Source organism: Rana temporaria, chromosome 1, assembly GCF_905171775.1.
Source record: "Rana temporaria chromosome 1, aRanTem1.1, whole genome shotgun sequence".
In the NCBI taxonomy this organism is placed as follows: domain Eukaryota; kingdom Metazoa; phylum Chordata; class Amphibia; order Anura; family Ranidae; genus Rana; species Rana temporaria.
In genome coordinates this window covers 616,303,568-616,323,131 of record NC_053489.1, presented here as the reverse complement: position 1 = coordinate 616,323,131, position 19,564 = coordinate 616,303,568, and the positions used below count along the sequence as shown (strand labels likewise).

Sequence of the window (19,564 nt, the reverse complement as noted above, 5' to 3'; positions counted from 1 at the left end):
TGTGTGTGTGTGTGTGTGTGTGTGTGTGTATATATATATATATATATATATATTTATATATAAAATCTCACACACACAATATCTCTCACTGTGATCAGCTAAAAGCTAAACTCCAGGCAGATCTTAAAGACAAAAAAAGAAATGTAGTTCTCTATTCATTGAGTCCTGATTCACACCTATGTATTTTTTAGTGCATTTCCAGTTTTTGCAGAAACACACTACGGTCCATGTAACATGGTTTCCTATGGGTCACGTTCACATCCTGTGCATTTTATGGAAAGCGCCATGGACCAGCAGGTTGTGTTTTTTGATTCCATAGACTTCAGTGGGTCAAAAATGTGTATTGTGAAAAATTTTAAATGCACCTGGAATATGCATCTGCAACCTGCATAGGTGTGAACCAGGCCTTAATTGATCATTATGTATTTTTTTAAAGTGTAAGTACTAAAATTGCGCTGGTATTTGCTGCTTTCACACCACTGTACAGCAGAGACTTGAAGGGAAGCATCAAATTGGGTTAGTTGTGTTAAGAAGGGACATGCTGAGTGGCAGATGATTTCATCAGCCTGCTGCTTCTTTCACTGCTCAGTCAGGCTGGGGGAAAGGATAAGACCTTTAAAGTGTTAAAGCTGAACTCTGTTGGGGAAAAAAAAAATCTTTTTGCAGTGGCTCTACTTCCCCATTGCAAAGGCTAACTGCTCCTTTTGCACAGGGGATGATGAGTAAGATGATATCATTTATAGATTTTTTCCACTTCATTGGCAGTTGTCACTCTCCTCCACTGCCCTTCACTAGACTATGTGGTGGGTCCTCGGCATCCTCACGTACAATTCAGGAATGCTGGACCTGCATTGTATGAGATGACATCAAAGTGCTGGGGCCAGGGGAAGAATGATAGAAAGTCTGCAGGAATAAGGTATGTCATCTGATTCATCATCCTCTAGGCAGGATGAGCAGTTAACCCTTTGTAGTGAGAAGGGGAACTTGCTACAAGGGTTCATCTTTTTCCTGAGTGCTTGTCAGTGAGTCGATGACGGCCCCAGAGCTTACTACACAAAGTTAAGCTGTCACCATTCAATTTGGCTTTACAAGAGGTTCCCTTTAAGGATGATGATCTTCATGCCTCAGTAACGAGATGCCCGAAAACAAGGGATTAGTTTAATGATCACCTATATGTGAAAGCTTGTTCCCACTGGTTCAGCGTTACTTGAGGGATTGCCATGACTTCACTAGCCTGAGGTAGCAGCTGTATAACTGGGAATAAAACCACCTGTGAGATCTCTATTCAGGCTGATGCAAATATATTCCTATTAAACATGAATTGCAGTAAAATAATCACAGGATACGCCTAGGTAGCTTTGTCCGAGGTTGCATAAGTTTTGAGATTTCGTATAAAAAAACAAAAACCGTCCCCTTACTGGCAAGTGTTTGCTGGTTACACAATGTTTGGTTTAAAAGTACAGTAAGATGTGCTGAAATGAGTTATGTGCTTACCCTGAGTCACATATTAATTTAAACTGTATTAATTGTCTATTGTACTTAGGACCTTGAGGGTTGGGTGGTGGGTGACGTACACAAATGAGAGTAAAAGTGATACGGCTGCCCAAGGAGATGATCATATCTTTCAAAATTAACTTGGCACTCAAGTCAACTATTTTTTAATTGAGACTGGGGATGAGCTCGAACATCTGTCAAGTTTTTATTGTGGTTTCCTCTTACTTCCCGTCATGATCAGCACACAGGAAGTGAAGGGTAATGCCCCTAATGGGGAAACAGCCATAAAATATGACAGAGCTCATAATCCTTTCCTGGTCTTTTATGGGATAGTTCTACTGCTGTCTTTTAGGCCAGTGTTTCCCAACTCCCTTAGTAATTACCACAGCCGTTTCATCTGAGGGAAATCCTGAAAACATGACCTGTTGGTGTGCCTTGAGGACTGGAGTTGGGAAACACTGTTTTAGGCCAAATTCACACCTGAGCGGAGAGAATTTTAGGCATTTTTGGTTGAGTGTTTTTTTTTTGCTTGTGTGTACAAGTGTTTTAGAAGCATGTTGCAAGTGCTAAAATGTGTATTCTTGCTTCAGGCATTGTTTTAACCAATGGAAATCAGTAAGAGGAGACCAGTTCTAGAATAAGGCAAAAATCTGCCTAAATTACACCTGGAAAACAAACTCGAACACACTTGATTTAAGCATCTACATCAGGGATCCTCAAACTACGGCCCTCCAGCTGTGGTGGAACTACATGTCCCATGAGGCATTGTAAAACTCTGACATTCACAGACATGACTAGGCATGATGAGAATTGTAGTTCCTGAACAACTGGAGGGCCATAGTTTGAAGACCCATGATCTACATGTTCCTATTAAAGTCTATGGGGCCAAAAAAGCTCAAACCTACACAGAGTAGCTTTTGGAGTATTAGGCTTTGAGCTACAGGAGTTTGAATACAAATAGCCACCACTGAAATACATGGGAATTGGGCCTCATGCACACAGGCTATCTATTTAGCCCCCTGATGCCCAACCTGCAGCTCTTTGGTGTTTTGAAGTGCGGTCATTTGGATCGTTGATTTGTAATAGGTACCTTGATAGCAGTCATGTCTAGCAGTACAATGCAACATGTCTCTAAATGTCTCCAATAGCATGACTTCAGTATCCAACCACTCCTGTAGAACAATCTCTGACCATTTCCTCTAGTAAGTTTTCAGTCTGTGACAGTTTTTTTTAGCATTACATGTAATAAATATTATATGCGGCCCTTTGGAGACACCGGGGGTCGCATTTGAGGCCCCCATTACCTTGCAAGTAAACAATCACTGGTCTAGCACCTCTGAATGCTTTCACCTGGCACCTAAAGCTGAATATTGCACATGCAATTGGGTAGATCAAGCATTTGAGCCTTTGTGGATTTCATTGGCCCTGCCCAGTTGTGCTCATAAGTTTACACACCCTGGCCGAATTTATGATTTCTTGGCCATTTTTCAGAGAATATGAATAACACAAAATCTATTTTCACTCATAGTTGGTGTTTGGCTGAAGCCATTTATTGTCAATCAACCTTGTTTACTCTTTTTATATCATAATAGCGCCAGAAACTACCCAAATGATCCTGATCAAAAGTTTACATACCCCAGTTCTTAATACTGTGTATTTCCCCCTTTAACATCAATGACAGCTTGAAGTCTTTTGTGGTATTTGTGGATGAGGCTCTTTATCTTCTCAGATGGTAAAGTTGCCTATTCCTCTTGGCAAAAATCCTCTAGTTTCTGTAAATTCTTGACTGTCTTGCATGAACATCACGTTTGAGATCTCCCCAGAGTGGCTCAATGATATTGAGGTCAGGAGACTAAGATGGCCACTCCAGAGCCTTCACTTTTATTCTGCTGTAGCCAATGACAGATCGACTTGGCCTTGTGTTTTGGTTTGTCGTGTTGGAATGTTCAAGTACGTCCCATGCGCAACTTCCTGGCTGATGAATGCAAATGTTCCTCCAGTATTTTTTAATAACGTAGTGCATTCATCTTACCATCAAGTTTGATCATATTTCCTGTGCCTTTGTAGCTCACACATCAGCGTTCAACCTCCGAGTTTCACAGTAGGAATGGTGTACCTTTCATCATAGGCCTTGTTGACTTCTCTCCAAATGTAGCGTTTATGGCTGTGACCAAAAAGTACAATTTTGGTCTCATCACTCCAAATCACTTTGTGCCAGAAGGTTTGAGGCTTGTCTCTGTGCTGTTTGAAATATTGTAAGCGGGATACTTTGTGGCATTTGCATAGTAATGGCTTTCTTCTGGTGACTTGACCATGCAGTCCATCTTTCATCAAATGCCTCCTTATTGTGCATCTTGAAATGGCTACACCACATGTTTTCAGAGAGTCCTGTTTTTCACCTGAAGTTATTTGTGGGTTTTTCTTTGCACCCCGAACAATTTTCCTGGCAGTTGTGGCTAAAATTTTAGTTGGTCTACCTGACCGTGGTTTGGTTTCAACAGAGCCCCTCATTTTCCACTTCTCGATTTAGCCTTTGAACACTGCTGTTTGGCATTCTCAATTCCTTGGATATCTTTTTATATCCCTTTTCTGTTTTATACAGTTCAAGTACCTTTTCCCGCACATCCTTTGACAATTCTTTTGCTTTCCCCATGACTCGGAATCCAGAAATGTCAGTGCAGTACTAGATGAAAGATGCAAGGGTCTGTCAGGAGTCCAGAAACGTATTGACCTTTTATACACACACTAATTATAAGCAAATGGATCACAGGTGAGGATGGTTACCTTTTAATAGCCATTCAAACCCCTTTGTGTCAACTTGGGTGCATGTTATCAGGCCAAAATCACCAGGGTATTTAAACTTGGATCAGGGTCATTTGGGTCGTTTCTGTTGTCATTATGATTTTAAAAAGAGTAAACGGTTGATGATAATAAATGGCTTCAGCCAAACACTAACCATGAGTAAATGAAAAGTTTTTTGTTCTCGTTCATATTCTCTAAAAAATGGCCAAGAAATCATAAATGATGCCAGGGTATGTAAACTTATGAGCACAACTATAACCTTCAATGAAAGCGCCTGAAAAATTGTATTTCTCTTATCGTCCATGGACGGACACAGCTCCTTAAATCTTGACAAGTGGGTTATGTTCCCTGTTTACAGGAGAGGACTAGGCAGAAACATGTTAAATAGTTAAATACATGTTACATTAACAGAGTTGAACAGCCCCGCCCAGGGGGCGGTCCCTCCAGACATAACCCTCCTCACTGCAGCTTGCAGCCTCAGTTTCGTTCTGCCTAGCAAAGGAGAAGGACGTATGGCTCCCTTTGGGCCCAGCGCCCTGAGGAGAAATTTTATTTTATTTTACTTTACTTTTTCTTGAAGAATCTTCTTTCAACTGTTGGCTGAGAGACAGGCTGGATATTATAGATCCTTGTAGTCTACTCAGTCCGACCAGCAAGCGTGGGCACACCTTTGCAAAGAGGCTTGGTCTGCCACGCCATACCTCATGACTCCTGAGGTGGCCGGTGAGCTTTGCTCCGAGGTCCACATATGACTGGGCTGTGGTGTTGTCTCACTCACAGTGGACCGGGCCGACAGCTACCTCCATTTCGGTTGTAGTTCTGTCAGGAATGCGTCAGCGAGTCCTCGCTTGGACGGGTAAGTACAGTCCCTCCTGCTTCGGTGGGTTGGTACAGCTGGGCATTCCTGGGGTTCGGGGGTCCCTTCCCCTTACTTCCCTGCTCCTTTCCCTTGCTGCATTGCTAACATTGCCGCTGTCAGGGGGGAGGGGGCCTTCCTGAGGGGACTGTGTTATCTGGCCTGTGCTTTTTCTTTTTTGTATTGGGCTTTCCTGTGAGGTAAAAAGCCCTGTGATGAGCACAGATGTTTATGATTATACTTCAGCAGACGCTGACTGATTGGTGACACCTGTAACGGTTTTGCTTTTTATGCTGTATCTGTGTCTTATCCTTAAATAAAACAGCCCTATGAGGCTTTTCCTGTTTAAACACAGGTCCCTGCAAAAGTTACCTCACGGTTCTTTTCCTCACAGGCAGCGCTGGGCAGTCTCCTCCTGAGGGAGTCCCCTGGTTACCCCTGGTCAGCGCAGCAAGTGGGTGAGAGGCCCTGAATAGGGCTCTAGGAGCTTTTGTCTATTTGTATGGACAGGTGTGCATATTATAATACACACTATATGTAAATATTGGAGTCAGTATCTGGGTCCTTCCCCACATGCTGGTGGTGGCAGCAGGTGTTAGCACCTGGGATTCCCACAGAGTTTTTATTGTTAGTCCTGGACACAGTTTGTGCCAGGGTGGGGGTGGACTGCGGGCGGGCGGTAAAAGAGTGCCCCCTTCCCCCGTTATCCCCTGGGGAATGCTCTGTTATGGAGCCATGGACTAGGTACCTAGTTAAAAGATCAGGCTATGCTTCTCCTTGTGGTCGACCAATCTGGTTTCAGCCGGACAACGCCACGGCCGTGGCTTCAGTCTACCATCAGGTATGCCGGCAGGCAGACTACTGGAGTCGCCAGATGCTGGACCAGGGCGACTGGTCTTTGTGCTTGGGGTGTTTCGGCTCCCTTGCAGGAGGTGAGCCTCACATGGCATGGATCTCCTGGCAGCTTGTCTCCGCCGCAAGGGTGTCAGTTAGTGGCCAGGTCTAGTGATCTTGTACAGACGCGTCAGTCGCGCTGGTGGCCCTGTGTTGTCTGTATCGGTGATTTTTTTGCCATTCCTCCATGGTAGTTGCTTCCTCGGCCGCTCCACAGAGTGGATGCTGAGGAGATCCCGATGATTCTAATCGCTCCAGATTAATCTCGGCGTCCTTGGTACGCTGATATCGGGCGCCTGGTAGCGGAGGCACCCTGGCGATTGCCAGGGCAGGAGGTTCCTGTCTCAAGGTCCCATACTTCCTCCTGTTGTACAGTCACTGACTTGCTTAACATGGTTATTGGAAGCCAGACTTTAGGTGACCAGGGTCTGTCTGACTCGGTCATCTCAACAGGGCACCGTAGTCTTCTTCCGGAGGATCTACCGTCGCACCTCTCTTGGTGCGAAGGGATGGAGTGACGTCCACGGGCGTACTTTCAATGTCCAGGGTCCTGCTGTTTTTAAAGCTTGGATTGGATCTAAAAATTGCTTAAAGCACCGTTTGGGGGCAGATTTCAGCCTTGGCTGTGTTCTTTTAGTGGCCTTTTTGCGGCCCGTTCCCTGGTGGGTCCCCTTTTTTTTTTTTTTGTATGCAAGGGGTTTGTCATATACTTTCCCCTCTTGGCCCATCTCTTCCCCCATGAGTTTTGACTCTGGTGCTCTCGGTTCTTCAGGAACCTTCCTTTTGGAAACATCAGAGAGATTTTCTCTTGACACTATCTCAGAAGGTGGCCCCTTTAGTGGCCTTTACCTCTGTTAGAGGGGTTTCTGAGTTGGCGGTCTTGTCTTGCAAGCCGCCATGCTTGATCCCCCATAAGGATTAGGTGATGGTGCGCCCGCGACCTTCCCTTCTTCCGAAGGAGGTTTCGGCCTTTCATACTTTAGGCGTGGTACGCGCTTTGCGGGTATACCAGCCTACTACGGCTCCATTTCGGAGCTTCTGACTCTCCTTTGTGTCGGTGTCTGGTCCACAAAAGGGCCTGGCGGTCTCGTCGACCACCATTTCTCGGTGGATCGGGCAGGCCGTCATACAGGCCTATGCTCCTAAGGGCGGGCCCCCCTTTCCGGTCACGGCACTTTCGACCAGGGCAATTGGTGCTTCCTGGGTTTTTTTTTTTTTTTTCCCGACATCATGCGTCGGTCTCACAGGGGTGCGAGGCGGCGATTTGCTCGTCCGTTCACGCTTTTTCCAGAATTTACATGGTTGCTGTGAGTGCATCTTATGTTTTTTTCAGCCGCTAGTTTTTGCCGGCGGCTGTTTAAAGTTGCACCTCCTCCGTTGAGGAGCTCTGCTTGTTTTGGGGTGAAGTTAAAATTGTTTTTACTGATATATTTCCCACCCCTCGTTTTTTGACACTGCTTGGGGACGTCCCACTTGTCAAGATTTAAGGAGCTGTGTCCGTCCATGGACGATAAGAGAAAATAGGATTTTTTGTACTCACCGTAAAATCCTTTTCTCTGAAGTCCATGGACGGACACAGCTCCCACCCCTCCTTTTTAGGTTTGTACTGCTTGTTACGAACTGAGGCTGCAAGCTGCAGTGAGGAGGGTTATGTCTGGAGGGACCGCCCCCTGGGCGGGGCTGTTCAACTCTGTTAATGTAACATGTATTTAACTATTTAACATGTTTCTGCCTAGTCCTCTCCTGTAAACAGGGAACATAACCCACTTGTCAAGATTTAAGGAGCTGTGTCCGTCCATGGACTTCAGAGAAAAGGATTTTACGGTGAGTACAAAAAATCCTATTTTTCAAGCCTAAATAACTATCTCCTCCTCTCAGTAACTATCTTTCCATTGGCCACAACAACAACAATGTTCAAGCCTGAATATGCCTAAAGAAATGCCTAAAACACACAAAAACGTGGTCCAAAACGGCCTGTAAACTTCATGCTTGGATGTGAATGCAGCAGTATAGTATCAAGTCTTCCTTTATTGCCTATGGTTAATTTCTGATAAATATTCCTTAGATGTTTAAGGATTTCCCAGGGCTTCACCACAGAGAAATTCCACACAGACTCCAACTCGTTGATGTCAGCTACCTACTCTGTTTCCTGGCTTACCTCCATCTCTGGAAGGCATTATACTCGCCATTACTGAAAGATGGCACTCATTTATGCATGTGGTTCAAATAAATATGCGTATACTCCACCTTTTACATGGAGTCTATGGGCTTGTTTTAAGTTTGAAAGGATGTTGCTGTGGACAACACCACAATGTTTCCCTCCCTTCATATTCTGTGAGTACCTTTTTTGTAACAAGTCAGAAGAAATGTCCCACACATTGAGGTTTAACCTCTGTAATATTGCTGTTTATGGAGCATCCAGCGCTCCAAGATTTGAAGCATCCACATTATGCAACCTGAAGGCAGACTTTTGGGCAATGAAACGGTTAACTGCAGCCATTCATGTGATCTCTCCTTGAAGGTTTGCTGACCAAGCCTGCAGGATGGTGATATGATGGGTGCGGTGGGGAGATCCTTTCTGAGCACACAGGGAGAAACTGTTGCGTTGTGCTTTCAGTGCTTGTATAATTAAAACCCTTTGCCTCTAGCTATATGGTGCTTTGCATGCTATAAGCTCTGACTTGCTTCAGAACTGGGTCACTGTATGTGGAATCTACTATATACAAACACTGCTCATTTCTCGGAAAGAAAAAAGAGATCATGCAAGCCAAAGTGAAAGAGCTGGAGTTTTTAAGCAATTCTAATTTATTTGTATTTTGCACACAGATTAGGCTACTGAAATATTAACCCACCTCAAATTATATCTTAAAGGGCCTACATTTCTTCATGTTCCTCTTACATATTCAATTTTGGAAATGCAAAATATCTCTAAACAATTTGTACCAAAAAAATGCACTGGTCCATTTCATGTTAAATTAGTCTAATATCAATAATCCTTGGTTAGGAGTTATCCTTATTGCTGCTTGATGCAGATAGTAATCAAGCACCAGTGTTAAATTGGGTTGAGTACTGCCTTGTGTTAAGTGCTTCCACCTGCAAGGTTTTTCTATTGTGGCCTGTAAGTTGCATGAATTATTCAGACCAGGACAGCGTAAGGCCACGTTTGCTGGCATATGTACTATAGCTTGACTGCTGAGGAGTATAGACTTAAGGAAGATATTCAGCAATCTTCCCCCCAAAAACTCATAGACCAATTAAGTTAAAAGGGCAAGACCACAGCTTTAACATTTTTAGTACAATTAATTTGTCAACATAAATACTTAACCAGTGCCAGTCAGTCATACTGTGAGCACACTTGAACATTAACTTGAGCACATGTAAAGGGCCTGTCTTTATCATAAGTGCTGGGCAGACAGCATAACCCATTATGGCAACTTTTAATGCTTGCAAGGTCTAAAACCACTAAGAAAGCTGGGACAAACCGCAACTACAGGACTACAGGGTGGTAGGGTGGCAAACTCTTCCGTTGCTGTTCCTCAAGGCACATCTGGTTACCTCAGTGAATATTTTTATTAAAGTTCAGACCTTGCCCCCTCACCACACATTGAAGTAGCCAATCGTTTTGCGCTACTTTACATATTGCGTGTATCAGCACCAACTTCCTAGCCATGCCCCCCTCAGTAAAGGCTCCCTTTCACTATGAGGTCAAGGGGCCTTCATTAATACTCCCTGACACCAGTGTGTCACATGTCTCTTAGATCAATGAATGTACTTTAATTCATTGTATGATTTAAAAAGTGCATTGTACAGTAAAGTGCACCTGCTGCTTACATCGAAGAATGCATTGCCAATGTCTTCCATCATTCGTTTAGTTGCCCCTCTAGCAAGACTATAACCAGCGCTATGATTTTGCCTATTTGTGGCCCATGATATGGACAATTCAGTGGGGAAGACTGACGCCCGTATTTGTTTTCTCAGTAACCATACCAGTTGTGCAGATATAGGAATTCTTTTTCGCAGCCCCTGAATAATGGCAAGCATCTCACAGTCCATCCTATCAACAGACAGTCTTAGTCAGAAATGCCATATTTGGGTAGGAATTGACCTCTAGTATGAAAAGTGTCACATGCGTATTAAGACATCCGCAGTGCATTGTTAGCTTAAGCAGGGCAAGGTGTATTTCCTGCTATGCCCTGGAACTCAAGTAAAGATTTTCTATCTTTTACGGAACATCTAATGTTAATTGTGCCTAAGTACACTGAGAAGACCCTTTGCCTTCAATTTCCCCAGGAAAAAAAGTAGTTCACTTCCTGAAGTGACATTCCCTAACAATTCATGCTCTGTAGCCTCAAAGCTGTATCTTTATAGTACGGGTTCTAGGGTACTGTACATTTGGCCACTAGTGTCATGTACTGTGGAGTGAGTTTTGGTGATGCTCACTGTTTTCTTTGCTGGAGAACAAGCTGAATTAAAGAGCTGCATGTCAAGAATCTCCCTGCTCCTATTTTATTCTGTGGATTTGTGCTATCTGCACCTCTCCTGCTGCTTCTGGAATATTCCCCCTCCAGTCTTCGGATCACCCGTCATGGGGGGGGGGGGGGGTGGTTTGAGCTCTGAAAGTAGGAAAGCTAAGCTCACCTCTACAGAGATGCCATACAGGACAAAGCATGGTAAATTGTTAATGGGGAAAATCAGGCCTGCATGACATGAAGGCTACGGGCAATGCTGGTGATGTTTTTGTGTGCCCCTTTGGGCACAGCCCCAATAGTTCAGGTCCTCAAACAGCTGGAGCACAAATACGGTCTTCTGCAAATAGTTCAATGTATTGACCCTGCAGCAGTCTGGGTAATCTAGGGTTAATCTGCCTGCATCTCCTTGGTTTCTTGTAGAGTTCAGAAAGACAAGAACATTTAAGGATGTTTACCTTCCACGCAAAATAAGCCATCATTGTAAAGGAAGTGGCTAAACAATAGTATCTTTTTTGGCCTAGTGAAAAATAAATCACAGTCCACAAGACATTTGGAGGAGGAAGTTTGTTAATCAGCCATGTTTTATGGCTTTATTTTGTTCCATGAAGTGACGACTATGAACTTGTCTTTTTTTAGATACTGTTTCACAATTACTGTCTATGCTGTATGCTACATAGCACACAATTTATTGACATAGCCGTGCATGTTTGAAGGCAAGCTTGCACAAATTGTTTTCAGTTTTGGGTGAGCAACGTTGGGGCTGAGTCACTGTTGGCCTGTTATGATTTTGATTCTGGCAAGGTACCCCATATTAAAGGGGATGTCTATAATTGGACATATTGGACTCAGCTGAATTTATGTTAGCATGTGGAAAAGGCCTAGTAGGAGGGGGTTGAAGACAAACTACTTTGCAGGTATTTAGCTGGATTGAGAGACCTAAAAGACACAGGGTTACTCAATTCCCCCAGGTGCTAACTCTCAAAATAAAATGACAACATAGATGTGTTGGCACATTACTCAACATGTAAGCTATGCAAAACTTGAAATGTCACATCTGGAGTTGGCTTAAAGCGGGAGTTCACCCGAAAAACTATTTTTAACATTAGATTGAGGCTCATTTTGTGAAGAAGAATTGGGTGTTTTTTTTTTTTTTAATCAAAGCAGTACTTACCGTTTTAGGGAGAGATCTTCTCTGCCGCTTCCGGGTATGGTCTTCGGGACTGGGCGTTCCTATTTGATTGACAGGCTTCCGACGGTCGCATACATTGCGTCACGAGTAGCCGAAAGAAGCCGAACGTCGGCTCTATACGGCGCCTGCGCACTGACGTTCGGCTACTTTCGGAAAATCGTGACGCGATGTATGCGACCGTCGGAAGCCTGTCAATCAATTCGGAACGCCCAGTCCCGCAGCCCATACCCGGAAGCGGCGGAGAAGATCTATCTCTAAAACGGTAAGTACTGCTTCGATTTAAAAAACACCCAATTCCCCTTGACAAAATGAGCCTCAATCTAATGTTAAAAATTAAGTTTTTGGGTGAACCTCCACTTTAAAGTCAAAACTTTTTCAATTTTTGGAATGAGGCAGGATTGAATCTGGTGATAATTATTCTTGGGGCAGGTGTTTTTCTGCGGTCTCTACCCTTACAAGAATGCCCCCATCTATACCTTTGTTGGTGGTCATTGATACTAGGACAGGAAGCGAAGGAAAAATCTTCTGCTGTAGAGACCGGGACAGGAAAACCTTACATACTGTAGATCCTACCCTTTCCCCATTCTAAGCACAGCTAAAAAGTTTTGGTGTTCAGCATATTTAAATCTTTATAGAAATGTACTTGTTTTGTTGGAGGGCAATGATGATATTCAGTGATTTTACAGTGTTGCCCTGGAATGCAGCTGTCTTATTATTCTGGAACCACAAGCATAGCTAACGTACAAAACCTTAAAGGAACACTAAAGGTTCATTTTTTATTAGATCAATTGATTGCTGTCAGCTAGAGCATTTAAAAATCACTTACCTCGTTTTTCCTTTTGACCTCCAAAATACAGTAATCCAGGTTTGAAAATGCCATTTCCTGTCTCTCCTATTTTTGCTTCCCACCAGCATCTGAGCCGTTTTGCATGGTGGAAAGCAGAATGTGCTCACCCCCTACCTATGACTACAGCCCTGCGTAAAGATGCTCTCTTATCCCTCACAGGCATGGAGGCTAAGCCCAATGGGAACTGTAGTTCCCATTAGGCCATGATGTAGCAAGAATGAATGCGCACCGCAAACCAGGAAGTAAGTGAGAATAACGATTCAGGAGTGCTGGAGGTGAATAAAACAGCTCGATTTCAACAGGTATCAAACTAGTTATAATGCAAAACATTACTTTTTCCTTTATCAGCTACTGTCAGACTTTAATTTAAAAGGAATTTTTTTTTGTCTTTACAACCCCTTTAAGGACTTCTGTCTGGAGTTTTGTTTAAAGAGGAACTGTAGTCTGCTCACATAATTTGTAATAAAAACATCTTTGCCATTCTGAAGCTTCCCTCCAACCACTTTGCATAATATTTTATATATACACTGTGATTCTGTACTTGCCAAATATGCTGCAGAAATCTCCCTCCACTGAGTCAGGCTGCATCCATTTTAACTGTGGGCGGCTGAAGCTGCTGCCTGTTTACGTGCAGGTTTTACACAGAGGCACACCTCCAGCTCTGCAGCTCTCATTGGCCCTCGTGTGACTCACCCCCCCCCCCCTCCCTTCCTGGCAAACGCTTACGAGAGAAAGAGCGCTTTACATTATGTCTTAAGCCTAGGCTTTTTGCCAGACAAGCAGGAAGTGGGCTGTATAAGGTATTTACTGGCAGAAAAATAAGTGTTTTACTATCCAAATTTAAAACTACAAGGGCAGAAGGTTTAATAGATGGAAAGATGAAAATACTTTTTGAAGCCTTTCATTATATTTAAACATTTTTAGAATGCAATTAAAGTGGACCTACACCTTCTGCATATGATTGTTCTGTTCTAATTATCCCTTTTTTTTTGACATTGCAAGTTTTTTTTGCTGGAATTCCCAGTTGTCTTCTTTCCTCTGGTGCCAGCCGGCATTGATCATTTGGGCTCAGTTACAGAAAAGAAAGTCCAGGTAGAACTACTAAAGCCCCTTCAGTAGAGACCATGTGCTCCATGCCAATTTTTTTACATACAGGGGGGCCTATTTTATACATGGCTGTCATCGGAGGCTAGGAGATTGGGATAGATTATTGGGGTGTGGAATAGACTTATACAAGTGGTAAAAGTCCATTGTGAGGGGCAGTGCAATCTCTTTATACTTGGTCTGTCCACAAGTGTGGAAACTAAATGACTTATACTAAACATGTAATAAAAGAACTGTAAAACAATCATTCACTGCTATGTAACTGTAGACATGGTGGAGAAATCAATCTTCAAAATTCAAAACGGAGGCATTGAAATGTCAGCCATTTTCTTTCTCTCTTGGACCAGAATCGTGACAGCCTTCTATTGTAAAATCACAGCAGGTGGTTAAGCTGTTTGAAACTGGCTGAAATCTTTGAGAATGAATTACTTTAGATAACAAGCAGCTAGAGAGGGCATTGAGGACTTGATTTGAAGTAGGTAAATACTTGAATGTTCTGGCATTGGTACTCAAGATTGGGAATTGTAACAGCTACAGTATTTTTAATTAACTTTTTTTTCCTTGCGTTATCAGCATTTTGAGATGCCATAAATTATAAACTTTTCTAACCACGTGATATGGTTCATTGTGTTGTGCTCTAATTATGCTTGGTGCTACATCTTATGAAATAACCCGGATGAATCAGCCAAAGCTTGAATTTTTATTGAATCTGTGTTTTATCTGGATCTAAGGTTCTTTTTAATCATAAAAATATCTAGACCTATATGTGTTCCTTTATTGCCAGCATTTACCATTGTGTCTAAATTCTATTTCTAATTGAATCTAAAAGCAGAAACAAAACCCACTAGACCCTTTTGTGTTTCAAAGAGATTTGTGTTTGCTATAAAACGATTTTCTTCTGTAAGTCACTTTTCAGTAAAGACATGATCCTGTAATGTTTTATATCAAGGCCGTTTAGCAATACTACTTAACACATTACAGCTGTTACAATTTCTCACGTATTGAAAACGGAACAGATGGCGAAGTTCTGTTTCTCGTTTAAACAATACTGAGATCTGGCCTACCCCTGCAGTGAATTTTTCACCCACATGTACCTCCTCTGCATTGGCCAGTACCATGTACATCTGATTGTCATATAATATATATATCTTTTTTTTTTTTTTTTTTTAGTCCTGCTCGCAAAGTGTATGATTTGTGTATTTTTCACACCATGTTCTGTTGTATGGTGTTGAAACTTTTTCCTTTGGTTAATTTCAGCGCTCTTCTGAGAAGCTGAACAATGGTGGCACCTTGTTCCCTTACGAAATCAATGGTAAGTTTTCGTGAAACCTTAGCAGATTTTTTCTTTATATGAAAAGCAAGGTGTTCAACTAACAGTGAGGAGAAAAGAAAAAAAGAGAACCCTTTTCTGGTGCTAATTATATGCAGAGCTTGAAAATATGGGTTGAGAGCCTGCTGGCTTAAACTGTTTGTGGAACAATGGGTACGAATCAGTGGCTCACAGCGATTGTATGCCTCTAAGGAGCTTTGCATATTAAATGCAGCCTGCTCTGTTGGCCAGCCACTGGCTGGATGGACAGGGACATATTTCATCCCATCCTTCTGATATTTAAAACATTTAAATGGGCCAGATTATAACAGACACAAAAAGCTGGACTCCCTCCTTCCCTCAAATAGAGCTGGACTTTATTCAGCATCAGAATCCTTATTTTAGAACTTCCTCTTAAGTGTTGCATTCACAATTAATTTCATTGTTTGAAAAGGAAGTCCTTTTAAGATGTACGTTTTTTTTTTGCTCATGCTAACGCAGCTGTAGGTCTGAATCTTGCATTAAGTTTGCCGCGTCCATTGCTGGATTTGCTTGAATTAAAACCAAATCGGGTATAGTTTGTGTGCGCCCAAGTTAATCTGAACAGCTGTTTGCAAATCTGAGAAAAATAATTTGGCTTTAAGGACCAGGTGATGTCTGTCCAGCTTTTAAAACATTTAAAAAGAAACAATTAAAAAAAAGTTTATCACAAAAAATAAAATTTCAGTACAGTTTTAAATTACATTTCCATTTTTTGACTGGGCTTACTTGTAAACCATTTTCTTTCCTCGATTTAAACGTAAATCCCTCACCTGGAAAAAGTATGCAGAGCAAGTCAGTGACTCGCTAGGTAGTAATTCTGGGATCATGCTGCTAGACCAAAAGCTTTGGCCTTTTTACAAGTTATCAATGGTAGCTACAGTATTTCTACACTCATGGATTATCCTTAACCACTTGACCACTGGGCACGAAAACCCCCTTAATCACCAGACCAATTTTCAGCTTTCGGTGCTCTCACAATTTGAATGACAATTACTCAGTCATACAACATTGTACCCATCTGAAATTTTTGTCCTTTTTTTCCCACAAATAGAGCTTTCTTTTGGTGGTATTTGATCACCTCTGCGGTTTTTATTTTTTGCACTATAAAAGAAAAAAGACTGAAAATTCTGTAAAAAAAAAAAAAAAAAATCTAGTTTCTGTCATATTAGCAGGTTATTTCTCACACACAGCATATGCATACTACAAATTACACCCCAAAACACATTCTGCTATTCCTCCCGAGTATAGCGATACCACATGTGTGCGACTTTTACACAGCGTGGCCACATAGAGAGGCCCAACATGCAGGGAGCACCATCAGGCGTTCTGGAGCACCCAGGCCAATTCTGACATTTCTCTCCTACATGTAAAAATCATCATTTATTTGCTAAAAAAATTACATAGAAACCCAAAACATTATATATGCTTTTTTTTCAAAGACCCTAGAGAATACAATGGCGGTTGTTGCAACTTTTTATCTTGCACGGTATTTTCGCAGCAATTTTTTGAACGCGTGTTTTTAAAAAAAAAACAGTTTTGTGCTTAAAAAAAAAAAAAAACAGTAAAGTTAGCCCAATGTTTTTGCATAATATGAAAGATGAAGTTACGCCGAGTAAATAGATACCCAACATGTCACCCTTCAAAATTGCACACGCTCGTGAAATTGCGCCAAACGTTGCTACTTAAAAATCCCCATAGGCGACGTATTGCAAGGTATTGGAGTATTGAGGGTATTGCGGAGTATTGGGGGGGTATTGCAGAGTATGGGGGGGTATTGCAGAGTATGGGGGGGGGTATTGCAGAGTATGGGGGGGGTATTGCAGAGTATGGGGGGGTATTGCAGAGTATGGGGGGGGTATTGCAGAGTATGGGGGGGGGGTATTGCAGAGTATGGGGGGGGGTATTGCAGAGTATGGGGGGGGGGTATTGCAGAGTATGGGGGGGGGTATTGCAGAGTATGGGGGGGGGTATTGCAGAGTATGGGGGTGGGTATTGCAGAGTATGGGTGGGTGGGTATTGCAGAGTATGGGTGGGTGGGTATTGCAGAGTATGGGTGGGTGGGTATTGCAGAGTATGGGGGGGTGGGTATTGCAGAGTAAAATAAAAAAAATGATGAGTGCAATACTCTGCAATACCCCACCCCATACTCTGCAATACCCCACCCCATACTCTGCAATACCCCACCCCATACTCTGCAATACCCACCCCCCCAGGGTGGGTATTGCAGAGTATGGGGTGGGGTATTGCAGAGTATGGGGTGGGGTATTGCAGAGTATTGCACTCATCTTTTTTTTTTATTTTGCAGAGTATTGCGCAGGGATGGCTGGATCTGTGACTGCAATTGTCACAGATCCAGCCCACAGTGCGGCGGCTGCTGCTGCCGCCCGATCCCCCCCCCCCCTCCCTCTCCTCTCACACTGTACCGAACGGTACAGAGAGGAGAGGGAGGAACCGGCGTCATTACATGACGCCGGTTTGTTTACAAGTGATCGCGCCGTCATTGGACGGCGCGATCACGTGGTAAGGAGCCGCTTCCATTGGCTCCTTACCGCGAGTGCTGTTGCTGCGGGTCCCGTAGACCCGGCGAGCACCGGCGATCGCGTGTGCGCGCCCGCTCGGGCGCGCACAACGCAGTCTCTGGGAGGACGTACATTGACGCCCTCCTAGAGTACAGTAACCGCTCTGTAGCCGTATTTTGGCTATAGGGCGGTTACCAACTGGTTAAAGTGAACTTGATAGTTAACTTGCCTTCTAAGGCGGCCTCAAGCCCTCTGGCTTCTTTGGTATATATTTAAAGATCAAGGGCCAGATTCAGAGAGATCGGCGCATCTTTAACATAGAGAGGCAAGTACAGTATTCACAAAGCACTTGCTCCCATATGTACGCCGGCGTAACATAAATGGGCCGGCGTAAGCCCGCCTAATTCAAAGTAGCAAGGCAGTGGGTGTGTTGTATTCAAATGAATCGTGACCCCATGTGAATGCATGGCCGAACGAACGGCGCATGCTCAGAATTACGTCGCAAATACTCCCTATGATACGACGGCTCAATGCGTACGACGTGAACCTAACTTACGCCCAGCCCCATTCACGTACGACTTACGTAAAATCCCACGGCATTTCCGACGACATACCCTAAACGACTTAGACCAGATTTTTGGTGGTTTAACTTTACGCCGGAAAAACGCCTTACGTAAAAGACGTAGATTACAGCGACGGGCGCAAGTACGTTCGTGAATCGGCGTAGCTAGCTCATTTACATTTTTGACGCGTAAATCAACGGAAGCGCCCCTTGCGGCCAGCGTAAATATGCACCCAAGATACGATGGCGTAGGAGTCTTGCGTCGGTCGTATCTTGGCAAAATTCAGGCGTATCATTTTAAGAATGAGCGCATAGATACGACGGCGCACATTCGGACTTATGACGGCGTATCTACTGATACGTCGGCGTAAGTCTCTGTGAATCTGGGCCCACATTTTTCTGTGGTTGATTCCATACTCGCCTCCGATGTTTTCCTATTTGGCCTTTAAACAGGCAAGGGGTATTTGGTCTGCAAGACATCTTGAACATTTATTCTTATATTAATACATTTCCCCCCTTATTAGTTTGTTTTAGTTTTTTTGAGGATGATTTTTAGGACTAAGTGCCAGTAGCTGCCATATTAACTTCCTAAACTCTTCCTGATGACCTACACCATCATCGTACTCCCAAAGTGGTTGGCAGGGCAACCTTGAGGTGTTCTCTTAGAACCTGGATTCATCTCCAAACAGTGTAAATTATGATTAAAAAAAGGGGCAGATATTAGTCTTTCATGGGTAACCTTTCACATTTATGAAGACGCAAGACTGAATTTACAGATTCTTGCATAAGGCCAATCATGACTGGTTGTCTTTACCTTGTATCTCGAGGCAGAACCTTTTTTCCCCAATTTTGGATACTTTGACAAGACCTTTAAAGTAATTTTTATTGCTGTATGTATCCCCATTGGGAAGATTTGCCCCTCTTTGTGTGGGTGACTATTGTCATTGAGAAGTAAAGTGAGGGAAAATAAAAAATGTTATCCCTAGAACCAGAGGTAAGGGGACATGACATGACTGTAGACAACCGAAAGGGCACTTCCCTCATTTTGGGAATATTCCACCAGCATCCTGTTCTGTATCTGGGACAGGAAGCGAATTGAGTTTTTATCAGTGTTAGACAGAAGAAAAACCACCTTAGAAGCGGTTTTAATCCCTTTTGGCTACACATACACTTGATGTTGGTTTGAATCCAGCACCTGGAAAATGCCCGAGACCCCATGCCTTTATTAAAACTATGAAAAGCTTTATCCAAATATCTGATAGCACAAACATCATTGCTTTAGACGCCCATAAAGCAAAACTGTAAAACCAAGGCTAGGATCCCTTTAAAATGTTAATGACTTTAATGCATATAAGGAAGCTCTGAATAATACAACACCTATTTTGTCAGCCACTATGTAGTAGATTATTAAAAATGCAACCTGGAGGTGGAAAACTAATCTTGGTCAAGCTATCCTCTTAATACCAGAATACATGAT

General features: G+C 43.1%; 1 protein-coding gene across 6 annotated transcripts in view; it reads left to right on the top strand.

The window, feature by feature from the left end:
* Positions 1–19,564, top strand: part of FAM53A (family with sequence similarity 53 member A) — a 109,840-nt gene that overhangs the window by 50,574 nt on the left and 39,702 nt on the right. For 5 of the 6 annotated variants that reach the window (XM_040335268.1, XM_040335265.1, XM_040335267.1 and 2 more), the window contains one exon: positions 14,913–14,967. The exons of the other annotated variant lie outside the window; for it this stretch is intronic. In XM_040335268.1, coding sequence (XP_040191202.1) covers positions 14,913–14,967 — 55 coding nt within the window. The remainder of the gene's footprint in view (positions 1–14,912; positions 14,968–19,564) is intronic. 6 annotated transcript variants of the gene reach the window in all.